The 19063-nt window shown below is 43.2% G+C and overlaps 2 protein-coding genes across 2 annotated transcripts in view; one reads left to right on the forward strand and one right to left on the reverse strand.

Annotated features, from left to right (window-relative positions):
* LOC116886966 overlaps positions 1-19063 on the forward strand; it is a 64582-nt gene that overhangs the window by 26383 nt on the left and 19136 nt on the right. Inside the window, exons 4-7 of the mRNA XM_032888461.1 lie at positions 2177-2248; positions 6039-6163; positions 9467-9546; positions 10958-11042. Of these exons, the coding sequence (XP_032744352.1) occupies positions 2177-2248; positions 6039-6163; positions 9467-9546; positions 10958-11042 (362 nt within the window). The remainder of the gene's footprint in view (positions 1-2176; positions 2249-6038; positions 6164-9466; positions 9547-10957; positions 11043-19063) is intronic.
* Positions 12815-18468, reverse strand: Col10a1 (collagen type X alpha 1 chain). The gene is made up of 2 exons (XM_032888300.1): positions 18291-18468; positions 12815-14989 (listed from the first exon to the last, which is right to left on the reverse strand). The coding sequence occupies exons 1-2, from the start codon at positions 18442-18444 to the stop codon at positions 13092-13094; spliced, it is 2052 nt and encodes a 683-aa protein (XP_032744191.1). The 5' UTR covers positions 18445-18468; the 3' UTR covers positions 12815-13091.

Consider the following 19063-nt stretch of genomic DNA (forward strand, 5'->3'; position numbering starts at 1 on the left):
CTCAAGGCCTGAGGCAGGAGGATGCTGTTCAGGGTTGGCTGGGAGAATAGGAGGTCCCTGTGTCTTTAATTAAGGTTGGAAAGATAGCCCAGTCAGTAATCTGCAAGCAGAAGTTCAGTCTTCCAGAGCCCACAGAAACAAGAGGAAATGAGTACCTCCCAAGGCTCAAGGATCATTGCAAAAGGAGGGTAGAAAGATCGTAAAAGGTAAAGGTGGGGAGTGACTACAAGGAAGCCATTCTCAGGGAACAACAGGATAGTTGCATATAGGAACTCATAGAGGTAATGAGAGCACGCACCAGTCCTGGGTAAACTCAAGCTGGATAAAACCCAAGCATGGAGCAGGGAGACAGAACCAAACCCCACCCTTAGCTGATGAGCTATTGAGAGTCGAGGGCTTAGGAAACATCCGTTTTCTTCAAGGATGGGGCCTCTGAGAGGCTACCTGTGTACAAGTGGTCACAAGCTGAAATTTCATTTTCATAGTAAAGTCTGAACATGTAAAGTCTGTACAGTATTTTAATTCATAAAATACAAAACTTTTAGAACAGAAGTTATTTTGTCCTTTGACTAATTTCACATTTCACTTGGTAAAACCAGTGGTCCCAAGTGGACTCTGGTTTTCACACACACACACACAGAGTAGTCACACACTAGTCACATACACACACACACACACACACACACAGAGTAGTCACACACTAGTCACATACACACACACACACACACACACACACATACACTAGTCACACACAGACACACAGAGTTGGGAAGAGGTAGTAGGGAAGATGAGGAAGACTTGGAGCATGGAAAGCAGAGTGGATCAAAACACACTATCTGTGTGCACAGAATTCTCAAAGGAAAGAAAGTGGGGAAGAGTGGATGAGTGCAAGGGCTGCTCTCATCCCTGCTTTTCGGAGGCAGAGGCAGGAGGATCCCAGGGCCTTGTTGTCCAGTCAGCCTAGACAGCCAGTGAACTCCAGGTTCAGTGAGAGATGCTGTGTTGAAAAGCAAGGTGAATAAATAGGAGGGTACCTGATGTCAGCTTCTGGCTTGGACCGATACACAGGTGTACATATATGAACACACATGAAAACATGTATACAAAATACATTCAAATTAATTAAAAATAAGAAAATACATGTTAGGTTATAACTAATAATCTTTAAAAAATACATGCAGAACGATGATGCATTGTGCATCTCTCTGAGATTTGTTTGTCTTTTGGGAATATCCCTTCTGTCCTGGAAGGTAGCAGAAAGCTCTTACCATGTGGAATTATTGTTCCCAGAAACTTTACTGTGAAGGAAAGTAAGTAATAACCCCCAAGTGACCTTTCGTGTATGTGTTTAACCTTGCTCTTTGCCCTCCATGTGATGTTTTGCTCTTATTCATAATAATGGACCTATCCAGTTTTCTCCAGATTCCACAAGTCTTTTATAATAAAGAACCTAGAACCTGGTATTTGACTGTCTTTTACTAGTTCTCAGTAATACTCCTTGACCAGAGGCTAAGAAAACTATATGGAAATGCATTAGAGGCAATGTAGGTTAGCTTGTGCTTTGTAAATGTGTGTGTGGATGTGTGTATTCCTGAGTATCTTTCTGTTTGTATGTGTTATAGTTAGATTTGTGTGTGCACATGTATGCACGTGCGTGTATGTGTACGTGCATTTAGGTACAGGCACACATGTACCACAGCACACATGAAAAAGTTAGGGGTCAACTTCAGGAGTCTGTTCTCTCTTCCACCATGTATCTGGGGCCTGAACTCTGGTTATCAGCTTTGCTCAACAATAATTTTTACCCACTGAACCATCTCACCTGCCCGTGTATTTTAGATAACAGAAAACATTAGTATATTTTAACAAGGTACAGGATAATCTTCATTTAGTATTTTCTCTTTTGAGTTACGTCTTTTTTTCATTTTACTAAAGCCTAAAGACTTTATAAGTTAAACATGCTACCCTTGGCCTCTTGGGCAATTTTCCGTATGTTCCTGTTTTTAGTGAGACTTAATGTTATAGTTCCTGGATGCTCACCCGCGCTGATTAACATGTCCTTTTTTCAGGTGAGAAAATCTCTTTAACACTGTCACATTTAATAATGCAGATTTTTTTTTCCTCTGAGGTGAATCCAGCATATGAGTTGATTGATAATCAAATGTTCCCATTTCAGTTGCAAGGGTTTGGCACTGGATCTGGAAGACGGGACCTTCATTAAGCTTGCGGCTGATGGCACTGTGCTCAGGTAATGTATTGTCATTGTGGTCAGAGGCTCCACGATACTTTATTACCACTGCACAGTCCTTAAGCTACAGGATGGGGTTATTATTTTAGTCAATCATTTGACAGATAATAGCTCCATATTCCTTTTAACTTCTTAGAAATATTTTCAGGGAATCCAGTAGAAAATAACATGCTTTGTGTCCTTGCCTAACCTTTTTAAAAATTTAGTTATTTATTCACTTTATATCCCAGTAACAACACCCTCTCCCCCATCCTCAACCCCCCTTTTCCTCTGATGAGAGAGAAATCCCTTCTCCCAGATCACCACACCACCACCATTCCACCACCACCTCAGGCACATCAAGTCACTACAGGACTAGGGTCTTCATCTCCTACAGTGACCAGACAAGATGGCCCACTTAGGGAGACAGAATCTACAGGCAGGCAACAGAGTCAGGGACAGCCCCTGCCCCAATTGTTTGAGGACCCACATGAAGGCCAAGCTGCACATAGGTCCAGCCCATATGTGCTCTTTGGTTGGTGGTTCAGACTTTGGAAGCCCCCAAGGGTCTAGGTTAATTGACTCTGTTGGTCTTTCTGTGGAGTCTCAATTCTCACCGGGTCCCTTAATCATTCCCCTAACTCTTCCATAAGACTCACGGAGCTCGCTCTGATGTTTTGATCTGGGTCTCTGTATCTGTTTCAGTCAGCTGCTGAGTGGAGCCTCTCAGAGGACATTTATGCCAGCCTCCTGTCTGCAAGCACAACATAGCATCATTAACAGTGTCAGTCTCGATTTGGGCTAGTCATGAGCTGGCCATTCCCTCCATCTCTGTTCTGTCTTTGTCCCTGCATATCTTCTAGGCAGGACACAGGTTGGGACAGAGATTTTGTGAATGGGTTGCTGTCTCTATCCTTCCACTGGCAGTCCTGCCTGACTGCAGGAAGTGGCCACTTTAGGATCCACATCCCCACTGCTAGGAGTCTCAGCTAGTCTCCCACGTAGACACCCTGGGGCCTTCCCACCCTCACTCACCTCTGTCCCAGGTCTCTGGCACATCCTAGAGCTGCCCCTGAGCCAATTTCCGTTCTCTCTTCTCTGTTCTCCCTGTACCTGATGCCCTCCCTTCCCCATGCCTTCTCCCACTCAGTTCCCTCCCTCCCTCCACCTATGATATCTGTTTTATTTTGCCTTCGGAGAAAGAGTCAACCACTCTCCCTCGGCCCCTCCTTGTTATTTGGCTTGTTTGGGTCTGTGCATGGTAGCACAGTTATTCTGTACTTTATGGCTCTTACTACTTTTAAGTAAGTACTTACCATGTGTGTACTTTTGGGTCTGGGTTACTTCGCTCAGGATGGTATTCTTGAGTTCCATCCTTTTGCCTGTAAAATTCCTGACATCCTTGTTTGTGATAGGTAAGCAGTATTCCATTGTGTGAACAAGCCACATTTTCTTTATCCATTCTTCAGTCGAGGAACATCTGGGTTCTTCCCAGCTTCTGGCTATTATAAATAAGGCTGCTATGAACATAGTGAAGCAAGAGTCCTTGTCGGGTGTTGGAGCATCTTTTAGGTCTATGCCCAGGAGTGGTATAGCTGTGTCCTGAGGTACATCTATTCCCGTTTTCTAAGAAGCCACCAAATTGATTTCCAGAATCAACAAGTTTGACTTGTACAATGTAGGAGAGTTCCACTTGATCCACATCCTCAAAAGATCATGGATATCACACTTTTCTTTTTTACTAGATACTTAGAATGCCATCAGGGATCCTTTGATTGAAGAAGATCTGGTGGGTACTCGGTGGTGGTGGTGGTTTGTGTATAGCCCTTTAGGCCATACTTGACTTCCATCATGCGGGGCTCCTTTGGACCGAATCAACCCCACGCTCTGGTTCCCGTTTCATCCCTCTTCTGAATACACACAGACCTCTCGGGTTGATAAGGGTATGAAAAGCAGTTAGGAAGAAGCTGCCATCACTACTGAATCTTAGGGAGAACACCGTGGAGTGAGGACCTACTTTTCACCACGTACTCACAATGTCATCATGCCAACATGACCGTATTAGTCATTATTATTATTTATACCGATTCGGTCACGTCAAAGAAGACTCGGTATAGAGCCCTGCAAGTACTCCCTCTTTCAGGAAAGATCATTGATTCTGTAATCAAGTTGCTTTCACTTGTCCCCCAGACTCTTCCCTGTGGTGTGTCTTAAAGGACAAGCTATGGCCTTCTCTCTGCTTATTTTGTCCTTTATTTCCTATTCTTTTTCAGGCAGCTACAGGATGAGTCTATCTGTAGACAAATACTGTGTCCATGACCTTTAAGTCTGTAGTCAAGTTGTCATGTTCTTGGCAGTCTTCAGTCATTCTCTGGTTGCTCATTTCTGTCTGTCTCTCTCAGTTCAACTTCTAAACAACCTGAGGTTCCTCTAGCCCACTTTTTCCCCTTGATGCTGTCTTTGATCCCACACAATGGATATTTGTCTGTTCATGTTTGCCTGTAGACTTCCTCTATCTTGGCCCGGTCTTCTGAAGTGTCAGCCTCTAAAGAAAAGAACTCTGTATGTTTTCTTCCTCATCTGATCTCCTTTATTTTCCTCTTCTGATTATTTTCCAGCCAAAATTAAGTACACTATATGTTCTGTTAAGAGATATATAAAATATAAACTTTCTGTTTATATACACAGTGAGAGTCCCTAAACAAGGCCGTAGTGAAGCAGAAGCAAGATTCCGAGCATAGAACCTAGCTCTTTCTGCCTCCTTCTGTTGGTACACGCCTCTGGCTGCCGCTTGGCAGTGTGATTCTCATGTGCGGATCTGACGTATGTGTCCTTGTGTGAGCGGATGGTCCATTGCTATCCACAGACCCTTAGGGCTAGGGGCCGCCCACTCCTGTGGAGCCAGCGTGGCTCATATTCTAGCCTGCTGCCAAAGTCACCCTTCCCACCCAGCCTACACGGTTGTCTCCTCATGGTTGCAGTTGAATATGTGTTTCCTTCTTTTCATGTGTGTGCATGTGCATGTGTGTGTGCTTATGTGTGTGTGTGTGTGTGTGTGTGTGTGTGTGTGTGCACTCACATGTGCATGCTCCTGGGGTTAGAATCCAGGACCACACACATGCTAGACTAGTTTCTTAACCACCAGTCTACATTTCCAATGCTTCCTTTTTCCTCTTCTGTCTAAGACAAGCTTTCCAGAATGGCTTTGAACCTGTGAGCCTCTGGCCTTACCCTCCTGAGGAGCTAGGATTTGAAGCGTGTGCCCCCACACTGGCTTTGTATCATCTTTTGATGAAACCACAGCTTCTGTATAGAAGGACAGGATCTTCTTAGCAGTACCCTCAAATAGCACAGTTCCTCCTCATTTGCTAGTGGATAGGCTGAAAGTGGAAGAACCCGGCCTGTGGTAGAAATGCACCCAGACAATGAGCTTTGAACTGATCTACTTTTACTTGTGTTACTTAGGCAAGTGTTTCTTGCCTTAAGTGCATAGTCTATTGGTTGCTATGCTATGACCATAAAGGGCTCAGAGAATCCCAGACCAATTGACATCAATCCAGCTGAAAACCAGATACATAAAAAGAAAAACAAAAGTTGAACATGGTGGCACATAGGTAACACTCAGGAGGCTGAGGCAGGAGGATCACATGTTTGAGGGCAGACTAGGCTATGTAACAAGATCCCATCTCAATAAATAAGAAAAACAAAACATTGTTAAGTCCAGTGGGGTTGGGGTTCAGTTGTTTCATTGTCATCAAAGATTTAATCAAGGGAACCGCTAGCAAGTTCTGCTGTCCTCTCTCCTCAACAGGGCAAGCCACGGCACCAAGATGATGACTCCAGAGGCACTGACTGAGGCTTATAGCAACAAGGAGTGGAGGCACTGTCTATCCGACAAACGCAGTGTGTCGGTCTCTGACACTCCTTGCTGTTCAGGTAGGGCTCATCCATGCTACTTCACTTTTTGCCTGTTACCTGCAATGTGAGGACATAGCAAAATGCCTCTGTCCCTCTGGCCAACCAAGATGTCCAGAGTAATGGATTCAACTTTATAGCACTAGGATATATTATTTTTCAGGCTTGTCTGGTTTCTGTTTGGCATTAGTTCGGTGTGTGCTTTTGAGCTACGTTTCGACTGGTGTGATGAAGCTTTCTTTAAATTTCCTTTTACCCAAGTTTGTTCTGGAGTAAAAGTATCACCCTGCGGATGGTGCATCCCTTAGCCAGACTGGATTAGTAGCGTGCTCTGTCCTCAGTTTCCTTGTCTCCCATATCTTTGTGTTTCTGCTGCCTGGTACCCTTGTCTCTTGGATTCTGCTTCCTAACGGACAGCCCTATCTCCTGCCTCTGATTTTATTCTAAAATGACTCCACATGTTCTTCTCAAATCTGGGAAGAGCTAAATATGAACCATTATTCAGAAATCATTTACTGACCTAGGTATACATGGATTGATTTGAAGTGGGAGTCCTCATAAAAATTATGCTGTTTCTCTGTTCTTTTTGCCTTAAACCTCTGTTCTTCCTACTGCTCTTGAGTGTTAAAATGCACCCTTTCCCTTTCAGACCCATGACAGCCTAAAAGTAGCTAATATTTGTTTGTTCCCATTGTGTGTGACCTTCTCATATTTGCCTTCTTTTGAGCTGTTTAAGTCTTTCTAGTGGGTTGAAAGTTTTAGGAGGTATGGTTGGGTTTGACAGAAATCAGTGGGTACGAAAAATGAGACTTTGCCATAGAGGTCAGTATTGGATGCTTTTGCACATCTCAGTCAAAAGTTCCTTCCCAAGTAATGATAATGAACTTCTCTTTCTGGCTGGGAACAACCATCACTAGTAGAGTATGCCTGTGTGTGAAGTTCAGTTACCAAGAGCAAAAAGCCCTGTTAAGTCATTTCTTCTCCCCTTTTCCATGGAAAGCTAGGCACATAGCTAAGTGTTTTGCTTGGGAAGTTATTAAAAATCTTGAATATTTTTAAGGCAAAATATTCCATAGTCATGAAAAAGCAGGTACCCCGTGCTTTTCAAACTCCAGTGCACATAGACATGACTGGGAACTGTGAGGCACGGGCGTGATGGAGCATGTTTGTCTGGCTTAACTTCGAGTGAGTGCCAGGAGTAGGGAGACTGGGATGCTATGCTGTATGAGGAAGGGCTCCCCCCAACCTCCCACAGCAGTCCTTGAAGAAGGACTTGCTTGTCCAGAATGCTTTATTCATGCATAAGAAGATGCATGTCTTACTCAGGGTGAACCAGAGATAAATACCTTTTGCAGGAAGGGATAGCCAGGAAGCTCATCAGCTAAGTACTCAAGGCCTATCTAGATACTTCTTTAGCATGGAGAACTCTAGGTTCTACAGCTACATGACCTGTGGTCATGGTCCTCTAGTGGGGTGTCGTGGTCACGTGTTCCAGGACTGGGACAGGTCAGGAGCTAGTTTGAATGCCTGCCATTCTCAATTATGAAATTTACCTTTACCAGGTTCTAAACTTGCAACAGCCTTACCAGTTGTATCTGGTAACCCCACATGGGATATCAGACTGTGATACACAATAAAGGCTCACCTCTTCTAAAAATAAAACTTTTTAATCACCCAGTGACCAAAAGAGGATTTCAAGACACCCTAAAACTGAGTTACAGATGTTTGGAATCGTGAGATTTTGGAGACTCAGGTCCTTTGGAAAACTAGTGCATGCTCTTAACCATTGAGCCTTCTTCCATCCCCACAAATAAAATTTTATAAGTGTAGAGAAGTATGAAGAAAAAAAGGTCTAATGGTTCCACAATGCAATTAGACTGTGCTTACATTAAATATTACAGAAGTGGGGAACAATGGGCTCTGGATTTCACTGAGATCTCAGGGAGGTTGAGGTGTGGTTAGTCAAGTTGGCTGTCTGGGCCATGTGGCCCCAGGGCCTTTGGCAGAAAACATCAACTGGACTCTTACATCTGTTGTGTGATGCCGCTCAGCTGGAGTCAGACATTGGGTCACAGGGATGCAGCATGGACCAACTGTCAGAAGTGGAATCCAAAGGTTACGAATGTGCCAAGGAAGGGCTTGATTTACCTGAACGCTACACAGAATAAACCTTAATCCTTTTCTCAGTTGAGACCCTGGAGTGTCCCATACTCCTGAGTTTCTCTGATACAGGCCACTCACATGGCATGACTGCTTTTTCCTGTCATTACCCTGGATTCTCTCAGGTTTTCCTATCTGTCTGAAGTAGCATGAAAGTGGAACGCAGTGTTTGCCTGGGTTGATCAGCGCAGGTATCAGGGCAGTTTGTGGAGAACATTTCATGGGATGCTAATGTTAGATTAGACTGTTTTGAAATGTGGTGACTAATAACATATTATGGCTTCTTCGTATTGCATTTTATAGTGATCATGTACCCTTTTTTGAGGTTACATATTTTGCCACCAAAATGTGTTTTAATAAAATGTTTAACTTAGAGATGACATGTTTCAACTTTCTGTGTGTGTAATTGGAGCTTAAACATTCCTCAAAAGATGAGGATGGGGGAATGGCTCAGCAGTTAGGAGCACTTACTCTCGCAGAGGACCTGGGATCAGTTCCCAGCGCCCATGCAGCAGATCACAGCTGTTTGCAACTCTAGTTCCTGGGGCTCTTACACCCTCTTTTGCCCTCCACAGGCACCAGGCACCATATGGTGCATACATACATGTGGAGACAATGCTCAAACTCACTGTATTAAAAAAAAAAAGTCTTTAAAATATGAAAAAAGGATAGCCTGTAGCAATGCCAATTTGAATTGAAGTGGGAGTTTTTCACTAAAATTACTCTAAAACTTTCTCTTTATATTCAGCAAATAGTGCACAGTGGCACACTGCATTGTTCAAGGACAAATGTAACATGAATAAAATGTGCCCCAAATAAAACTTAAAAAGGCTAGGGAGGATCTGAGTTCAGTCTCCAGAAATCACCTTTAGGAACCCTGGCTTGGTGCCCCATGCCCTTGCAGTCCCAGTGCTTGGAATCGGGAGTGCATGGGACCCCCATGTCCTTAACAGATGGCGGATGATGGTGCCTGAAGAACGGCACCCATTGTCATCTGTCCTCCACTCACACGCTACACACTCACCTCTTCCCCTACCTCCAACACACAGAATGACGAAGTGGAGGCTTTGCAGATAATTAAATGAGTATCCAGACTCTTCTCAAACACACGTCTCTGGTTTCCACAGACAGGGCATACTGATTTTGTTTGTTTGTTTGTTTTAGGAAAGTGTTATTTCTATGATAACTACTTTGACCTGCCAGGGGCTCTTCTGTGCGCCAAGGTGGTGGACTCTTTAACAAAGGTGAGTGGGCGCTCAGGATTTTTTTTAAGAAAAAAAAAAAAACTACTTAGTCTAAGTAAGAATAGTTAATTATAAATAAATTTTAGGTTGAGATTTCACTCTGTTTTCTTTGCGTGGTTTCATACGTGATGCAGGAAACAAAACATGGTGAAATTGGTAAAAAAAAATATTTTTGGAAAATTAAATAATGGTACCCTTTTAAAAAGAAAGTTTGGTCAAGGAAAGGACACCCTCTTCTCCATTAGGGGGCATAAAAGTCTAGAAAAAGGAAGCAGAAAATATGCTCTGAACAAATATTTTCTTGCTTTCCTTCTCAGATTAAAAACAAATACAGTTAATTAAGAAAAATTCCATGTGTCTTATATATTCTAAGTATCAATCCCGAAACAGGAGGCAAACTTATCTAATTAACCCTTTGTTTTGTGCGTGCCCACATGAAATACATCTCGTAATTTGACAATTTATACATAGACTTAAGACCTATGAATGTAACTGGGTTTGCATACCAGCATTTCCTTTCCTTTTTGCATACATTGCCTTTTAAAATCACAATTAAGTATATAAGTGGCTTATTATGAAAGTGAGAATTACAGTCAGATATTTGTGAATGTTTTCATTGAGCAGGAACAATTTTGGGTTTGGTGCTGCGGATTTTCCTTGGGGGCCTAGAGTATGCATGCATGCCTTTCTGCACTAAAGTATATTCTCAGCCTTGTAGTTTTTGTTAGCATGAGATGGAGTCTGTGCCTTGTCTTACACCAGTGGGGGTGGGGAGTACCAAATCTTCCCCTCCCCTCCGAGCCTGGGGATCAAACCCTGGTTCTTCAGCTTCCAGGCAAAGGCTCTAGTGCTGAACTTCAGCCTGGGTCACCTTTTGTATTTTTTAATGTGCATAATTATATATAAACATGCAGTTGTCTTTTTGTATAAAAAGATACTATGTTTCTGTGAAGCAAAGAGTTATAGAGTTGTGTAATTGGATGTAGATTTTTTTTTTTTTTTTTTTTTGCTACTTAGGAATTTGTCCACAAAATCATTTCCATTTTGGATTTAGCAGCTCAGTCATGGCGCTGCAGTAACTTACTGATTTTTATGTTAGCAATGCAGGTTAAGTGGGCATTGAATTGTAACCTAGCCTGCTTTTGGCCCAGTATTACCATCAAGAAGTGTGTACTGTTATTTCTGAAACGGTATAGATAATGTGTAACTTTAGGCTGTAGGAGTGGACAGGCTTTCCTTGGTAGTTGGGCTATGTAGCAGTGGGTTGACTTGTAGCAGTGGTTTTTGAGGCAAATTTCTGTAATAATCTGTCATGTTTAAGTAGATACATGTAATGGTTTGCTGCAGCTTTACCACTGTATTTAGAAGCACAATTGCTGCACTTGTTACATTTGGAAATTTCTTTTTTTAGCAGAACAGAGGTCAAAAAACATTTGATTTTTGGAAGGATGTAGTTGCTGGTATACAACACAATTTTAAAATGTCAGCCTTTAAGGGTGAGTAACGTGAAGAGAGGCTTCCTGGTGGAGGTTTGTTAACCACCCGTGTCTACTGGATTAGATAGATTCTCCCTCTTTTGCTGTTCTTCTTACTTGGGATTTAAATGCTAAAAATGTTTGCTATGGGACTAGCCCTGATACCTGTATTTATATCTGCTCTGTGGTCACAGTTGTCAGGCGTCCGAGCCGGTTTATTCAGCTGCCTTCAAGCGTCTCCCAGTGCAGCTCTCCTTCGTGGGCAGGAGGATGTCTCCTGGAGTGAAAGTCCCAGTCCTTGTTTTCTGGCTTTAGGAGTGGGAGCTAGTGACACCTGTGACCACCAGTACAGCAGAGACAGAGGGACAGATAAAGTGCCTCCTGATAGAATTTCCATTCTGTCTCTTTGTTTAAGGATCAAGAGTAGTTGGTCCAGAATGGGAGCAGTGTTATTGCCACCCCCTATGCTAGGTCTTTTAGTTTTCCTCTGCAGGTTTACAAAGTCTTAGGTCAGGGAGCGAATAGCCTTAATGTTACCCTGCCCCAGTGACAGCGTCAGACTGGCTTGATTAACAAGTGGTCCGATAGATGCTAACAAGCAGGATTTTAAGTTTGGAAATATGTTGCCTTTTGATTGACACCAAAAAAAAAAAAAAATTCATGTCTTCTCTTCCGTAAATCAAGCCATCAAAATAATTTTAAATATTATGACTGAAATGTGCTAAAGCAATAAATAATAATTCCAGGGTATTTGTTCCAATTTGATATTTGTCTGACACCTTCTTCTCTCCCTCCAAGACAAAACCTGTGTTTTGAAGTGATGTCTCTATATTTCTATTTTCCTGTGTCTGCTCAGCAGCTTTGGTCCAGGCTCGTAGAGGCTGACTTTTACACCCTCATAGGACCTGGCATGTGCCATTCCCACCTTGACAGAGGCCCAAACCCATGGCAACTGTAAAGTCACCCACCACCTCACTGTTTTTCTTATTAGCGTCAGGCAATGAGAAGCCATAGAGCATGGTTGAGGACAGCCTGCTGTCGCTTTGAAGGAAACCCAGCACAGAATGAAGATGTTTTCCAGTTGTTTTATTAACTCGTAATACCAAGTAGATTAAATACTGCGTGCTTTAGTAAGTGAGGTACAGCTTCCCAGTTTTAAACAGTAACGGTAAAAATACAGTACAGAACATAAATAAATAATGTCTTTTCGTTTTCAGTCTGACTTTGAAAAGCTTAATGTTAATTTATACTTCCAGTGGAATAGAAGGCACACAGAGTGTCTATTCTGATCTCGTATAAGCCCATTAAAATCATTTGACAAAGATGCCAGAAATTATACCATAGTAATACTGCGTTGCTGACATAAGAGTAAGTCAGACACCTGTTTCCAAGTTGCACCAGGTATGTGGACTTCCTGCAGTTGCAGAAAAGCTCGAAATGGCTGTGGCAAAGCACCTTGTAATTGAAATTAACTTCACTACAGTGTTTTAGTTTCTTAGGAGCACTTCAAAAAAATCTATCCGTGCATCTGACTTTATCTCGATGTAAGGGGTTGTGTGAACCATGGAGTGATGCACCATCAGAAATATCCTAAGGTGGACAGTGTCGTTTGAATTTGAATATTCAAGTATTTAAAGTAATATAAAGTGACGTGATGTCTCCTGCATGTTTCCTAGACGTTCTCATATTATTAAAATTGGACGTTTTTGAAAAAGGAATGTTGAGTTCTTAAAACGAGATTCATGACGCACTAGAGCCTTATTTCAGTTTTTGGGATTTTTTTTTTTTTTTTTAACTTACGTTAAGAAATTTAAATAAGGATGGGACGACAGGAGCACCCCCCACCCTCCACCCAGGGCCTTAGAACTGCCGAGTGTTCGAGAGGATCCTCACATACCCACTGTTGCTGCTCACTCTTACAGGAGGAAACCTGGTCCCGGAGTGCACTTTAGAAAGCTTATTCACATTACTTTTAGCCTACCTCCATATGCATCACCAGGGCGGGATCGGGCGATGGAATGGGGTGGGGGGTTCTAAGCGGGGGATTAGAATGAGCTTGACAGGAAGTGTTCACATGGGAGCCACTAGGAATCCTGAGAAGGACGAGTGGACATACTCAGAGGAGTAGAGGCCGTTCGATTCCGCATTGGGCAACTGGAGCCACACCTGGTCATTTTCCGTGAGCTCCATGATCGCGCTCCCTGAAGCTTGATCCAAGTAGCCTTTGCTGTACTCATCATACGTGTACATTGTGGGCGTGCCGTTCTTATACAGGCCTACCCAAACGTGAGTCCCCTTCACATGGATGTGATAGGAAAAATAGTATATGCCTGGGATCTTACAGGTAAAGATTCCAGATCTTGGGTCATAGTGCTGCTGCCTGTTGTACAGAATCTCATCAAATGGGATGGGAGCACCTACCGCTGGGTAAGCTTTGGAAAGAATCACAGTAAAAGCGGACACCGGCATGCCTCTTACCCCCTGGTTAGCACTGACAAGAGGCATCCCAGAAAGCCTGGGCCTCTGTCCGCTCTTTGTGAAGCCATCAGGTATGACTGCTTGGCTGGGGGGTCCTGGGGGTCCTGGGGGTCCTGGAGGACCTGGGAGACCAGGCTCTCCACTATGACCTCTTGGACCAGGACGCCCTGGAGGACCAGCGGGCCCATTGAGGCCCTTAGTTACTATTCCAGCTGGGCCCGGAGCACCTGGCTTTCCTGGGTCACCCTTAGATCCAGGGAATCCTGGGATACCTGGTGGTCCAATAGGGCCCCTGGTACCTGGTATTCCAGGTTCACCTCTTGGACCTGCCTCACCATTGTGTCCAGGCACTCCCTTAGGTCCTGTAGGGCCAACAAGACCTCGAAGACCAGGGGCTCCTCCCACTCCAGGATCACCTTTTGGTCCTGGTAACCCTGGGTTACCCTTAGGACCATTGAGACCTGGCTCCCCAGGATATCCTGTTTTTCCATCTAACCCAGGGGGGCCCCTTGCTCCTCTAGCCCCGGGTGGCCCTGCAGGCCCCACCAGACCTGTCTCACCTTTAGTGCCTGGGATACCATGAGTCCCTGGGATTCCTTTAGGTCCTTGGGGTCCCATATTCCCAGGGGATCCAGTCAGACCTGGTTCACCAGGATGACCTGCTGGCCCTTGTTCCCCTTTGGCACCTGGAGCCCCAGGAAGACCAGCAGGTCCCCTTTGTCCCCTCAAACCTGGCAAACCTTGTTTTCCAAAGCCAGGAGCTCCTGGAGGCCCAGCTATTCCTGGAGTCCCTGGGTGGCCTTTTTCTCCTGGGATACCTGGCCGACCGGGGGATCCAGTGGCTCCTGGCTTCCCAATACCTTCTCGTCCTTGCTTCCCAGGAGGACCTTGTGGACCTGGTGGACCGGGTGGTCCCGCTTCTCCTGGGAAACCCCGGTCACCTTTTATGCCAGGCTGTCCCGGAAAGCCGTTTTCACCTCTTCTTCCCACTCCAGGGGAGCCAGGGGGGCCTACGGGACCCTGAGGGCCTGGAAGACCCCTCTCACCTGGACGGCCAGGAGCACCATATCCGGTTTCCCCTTTCTGTCCATTCACACCAGGAGCTCCTGGTGCCCCCTTTTCTCCAGGAAAGCCCCTAGATCCTGGAGCACCTGTAAGTCCCTGCTGTCCGGGTTTTCCTGGCACAGAAATTCCAGCTGGACCAGGGATTCCGGGTGGGCCTGGAGGGCCCCGAGGCCCTGGTAAGCCAGCTGGGCCAATATCTCCTTTGTGTCCATGTGGTCCTCTCTCCCCTGGTTTGCCTGGCAGGCCCGGCAGGCCCGGCTTCCCAGTGGCTGATATTCCTGGTGGTCCTGGCAACCCTGGCTCTCCTTGGAGTCCAGGACTTCCATAGCCTGGCTTTCCTGGAGGTCCTGAGGGACCTGGGTGTCCTCGAGGTCCAGCTGGGCCTGGTGGACCAGGAATGCCTTGTTCTCCTCTTACTGAAATCTCTGTAAGACACACCAATATACCACCCAGCATAAGCAACATTAAAGGCAACTAGAGATTCTCCAAGCATGATGAGGATGCGGTGTGGTAGCGCCCTGTGTTCCAGGTAACTTCTACATACTCAGTAGTCCTGCGTGGGGCCGGATGGTCTGGGCAATGTATTTGTTCACCTACTACTGAACAGCTTAGATTTAGACTTGTTAATTTTCAACCTTGATAAGTACTTGGGCTTTTGTTCTCCTTTATTGACTTACAGTGGAGGCAAAGAATCACAGGACTTATAATTAATGCATTGATGGGGCACATAGAATAGTTTTCAAATTGATGATCAAAACCCAAGAAATACTTAATCTCATAAAGCTGTGGATTCATTTAACCAAAGCACTGTCCTCGTGTGCTGAACCTGACTTTAGTGTACTCTTGAGTGCCTGTGACAGAACACGCTGTTGGCCCACTGAGTTGGGGAAAGCACAGAATGTGACCTAGAGGCCTCAGATGTAATATGCGATGCTTGCTTTAAGAAGCACCTCAGTGGTGGGAAGTAGCCTGCAGTTTACTAGACATTACCGTATACTATGATGATGATGATGCTTGTTTCTATTGGCTGTAGTCATTGTAAACAGCACACAGTGTTTATTTCTCAGAGAACTTACATTTAACTACTACAGATGACAATAAAGTTACAGATGATTTTTAATATTTATTCATACAATTTTTATTTAAATTGTCTTATTTGAGAAGTTTTCAGAAACCTTTAGATTTTTTTTTGTACTGGTGGAAAACAGTACGAAGTAATGTTGATTTATCAGATGAGACAGTGCATAGCTCAAAACTAAAAATGTTAACTATGATCTGTTTATTTTATCTTATGGTGTATTTGTGCACTGTGTGTGTGTGTGTGTGTGTGTGTGTGTGTGTGTGTGTGTGTGTGTGTGTGTGTGCGTGTGTGTCCCCTAGACCTCAAAACTAGGTCCTTACAAATGCTAGGTGAGTGCTTTACCACTGAGCTAAACACGTAACTATGTACCTATCACTTTTTAGCCAAACTTTTTTAATATGGTAAACTCTTAAGATTTTAATGACTTAAAAAAAGTCAAACTGGAGACTAAAGGATAGTTATTAACAATTCTAAATTATCCACGATAATGCTTTTAAAACTATCATTTGCTTTAGCTGTTAGTTGTTGATGTGCAAGTACATTAATATTTTTTTAACTCTCTCCTGTTAAATAGCTGGCACTTAAAAGAGTAGTCGACAATAGTAGTTACTGACACTCTCAATTAACTTTGGTGTATGTTCATAAGTATGTGTAATATTGACACACTTAAAATTGATTAATAAATAAGGGATTCTTAATGGCTTGGAGTTAAATAGTATGGTTTTCAAATGCAGAATTTGCTTCAGTGTCTGATTATAAGGATCATAGTTATACAAAAATAATTGTCATGGAATTATGGGGATACGTTTTTTATGTTACAACAAAGGGAGAAACACACGTTACTGGAAAGGATAGCACCACTTGACCTCCAGTGACAGGTGAGGATCTTTGTAGCCTGAAATGTTGCTCTTGAGACCCTACACCTCTCAGTGCAAGGAAGAATGACTTCTGTGAGTGTTTGAGGGAATAGCTATCAGCTTGTAGCTTGCAGTGTAGAAAAGTAAGACCAGGGCAGCAGTAACCCTCAAGATTAGAAGCTATCATCTCTTAAGGTTCTTACATGTCCAACTGTGCACTGTGTCCAGGTAGCTTCCCTACAGCGCAATTGACATTTGGCTGATGTCTCTCTCTGTTAGCATCACGGAGCAGATTTGTCCCGGGATTGCATAGGACCTTTCTGGGGTCCTACTGTCACCTCAGTGTGAGCATGTATGGTTGTTACAGGGCACTGACGTCTAGCGGTGAAGAGCAGTGAATGCAAAGACTAAGGTAAATTTAATAGTTATTTTAATAAACACAGCCATCTTGTCTATGAAGATATTTCTATTTGTTCTGTAAGGACAGTAGGGTGATGAGCAGTGTGTTTTAGGTGGGAAGGCAGAAATACTTCTAACAGTCGTGCATTTGAGTTTTAATTCAATGCTTTTTGTGATACTAAAAGGTGTAAGGTACTAAAGAAGTCTGGATTTGGTCAGAATGCTGAATCCTTCGCTGCTTGTTGGCATTTCCAACCACACTCACTGGCTTAAGTTTGTTTTCTATTCTTTCCTTCTCCCTTTTATCTTTCCTTCAGCTTATCTATATTATTAGGCAGTCATAAGAATCTCTCATCCTTTTGAAATATTAAGCTGCCTTTCATGAAACATTTAAATTCTCTTCTAAAAAAGACATACTTAAATTTGATTTTTTTTTTCCAAATGCTTGTCCCCAAAACTCTACCATTTAAAGCTTATGACACACACCTTCACTCAGTGCAAGACAAAAATATATGGCCAAATTGAACAGTGGACAAGGAAATCTGAAGATAGTTTATATTATCAGTAGTCATCATGCCTGGTGCTGTCAGTGGAATTAGCAAAGATAAGACCTGATTGTTGCCCTCTTTAACAATTCCTTGCTATTTCACCTGTACTGTCTTGATGTCCTTTATAGTAACAAAGCCAAACAGGTAACGGAAAGATACAATGTCTCAGGCTATCCCTGAGAGAGAAGCAGGGGAAGCCAGCCATGCATGAATGCAGCAATGCTAGACATACACACTGGGCAGATGTAGACACATTTAAACTTCACAGCAGAGCTTGGAACTCTGAGCCCACACTAGCAATTAGCAGTTATGTTTATGCATTGACCCACTGCAATATGTATGAATGTGTAAGTAATTATGAGACTTGCTGCCTCCTTTGCCCATTAGATTTATTGAGGACTGGTTTTATTTGATACCAGTTTTCTTTAATATCTTCAGGCTAGGGTTTTTAAAGCAAATGTTCAAGTAATTAGATACATAAAATTTCTAGTGTATGTAATTGTTTTTAGTTTAACTTAATTTTATTGAATTAATATTTCTAGAGTACGGGTAATTAGTTAATTGTATGAAACCATCATTTCAAAGGGAAAAAAGGTGGCCCCATGCATAAAAGTCTTTGATATTTCTCAGTCTTTCTCTTATAACAACTTCTCCAGGATATTATGTTGCTATACTGATCTGTCATTGCCACACATAATTCCATCGCAGTAATTCAAGCCAATCAAGACTTTAACATAGAATAAGACCAGCCTGGAAATTATTTTGTTAAGGAGCTCATCATTAACATTATTAAAAACAGCAGCTGTCTGGTAAATAGAGCAGAGTGAATAATTAAGGTTACCTTTACCCTTTATAGGGTATGGGATGAAGTATTGTGTCCTGGGGCTGGCAAGTGCGCTCTTCACGCCTGTGGGAGTTTGGTACCGCTCAGCATAAAACGTTCCATGAACCAGCGTCAAGGACACTAGCAGCAGAAAGGGTATTTGTGGCAGCATATTTTCAAATGGATTCTGAAAAACAGAAAAGAATAATTACACATAGCCCCATCACCGATCTGTGTCATTCCTGTGATATTCTCCAGACTGATTCTTCTTTATATAGTTATCTCATAGTTTTTTAATGACTGACCTTTTATACTTTGAATATACTCCATAAAATTTTGTTCCATGAATATTTATGGCTTACCAGTTTTCGGGAGCTACGTTGAAATATTGCTCTAAAAAAAGACCCCCACCAAATAGTCTCATTACAATGTAACTATATTTAATAATCCAGAGTCTTTGACATAATTGGAAATAGTTGGAACTTTCAAGATAAATTGAAATTCCTATTAAGGCAAATTTGTACAGTCATTTTCATTAAGAATGTCTTGAATAGATGAATACAAATGAACCCTCAGGGGACCTTTTGGTCAAACACCACTTTTAAAAATCATGCACACTCACAAAGTCATATAATGACTGAATGAAGAGTGTGTCCAAGCCAGCTGGCAGGAATGCCTCCCACTGACCCCAGTCTCGACTTACCTGGTGCTCAGAGGTCCTGGAGATGTGTGGGCAGCTTTCCTGGCTTCCTCTGCCTAGGGAGCAGGAGATATGCCCTCTCCAGGCTGCC

The sequence above is a fragment of the Rattus rattus genome, chromosome 18, assembly GCF_011064425.1.
Source record: "Rattus rattus isolate New Zealand chromosome 18, Rrattus_CSIRO_v1, whole genome shotgun sequence".
Lineage (NCBI taxonomy): Eukaryota > Metazoa > Chordata > Mammalia > Rodentia > Muridae > Rattus > Rattus rattus.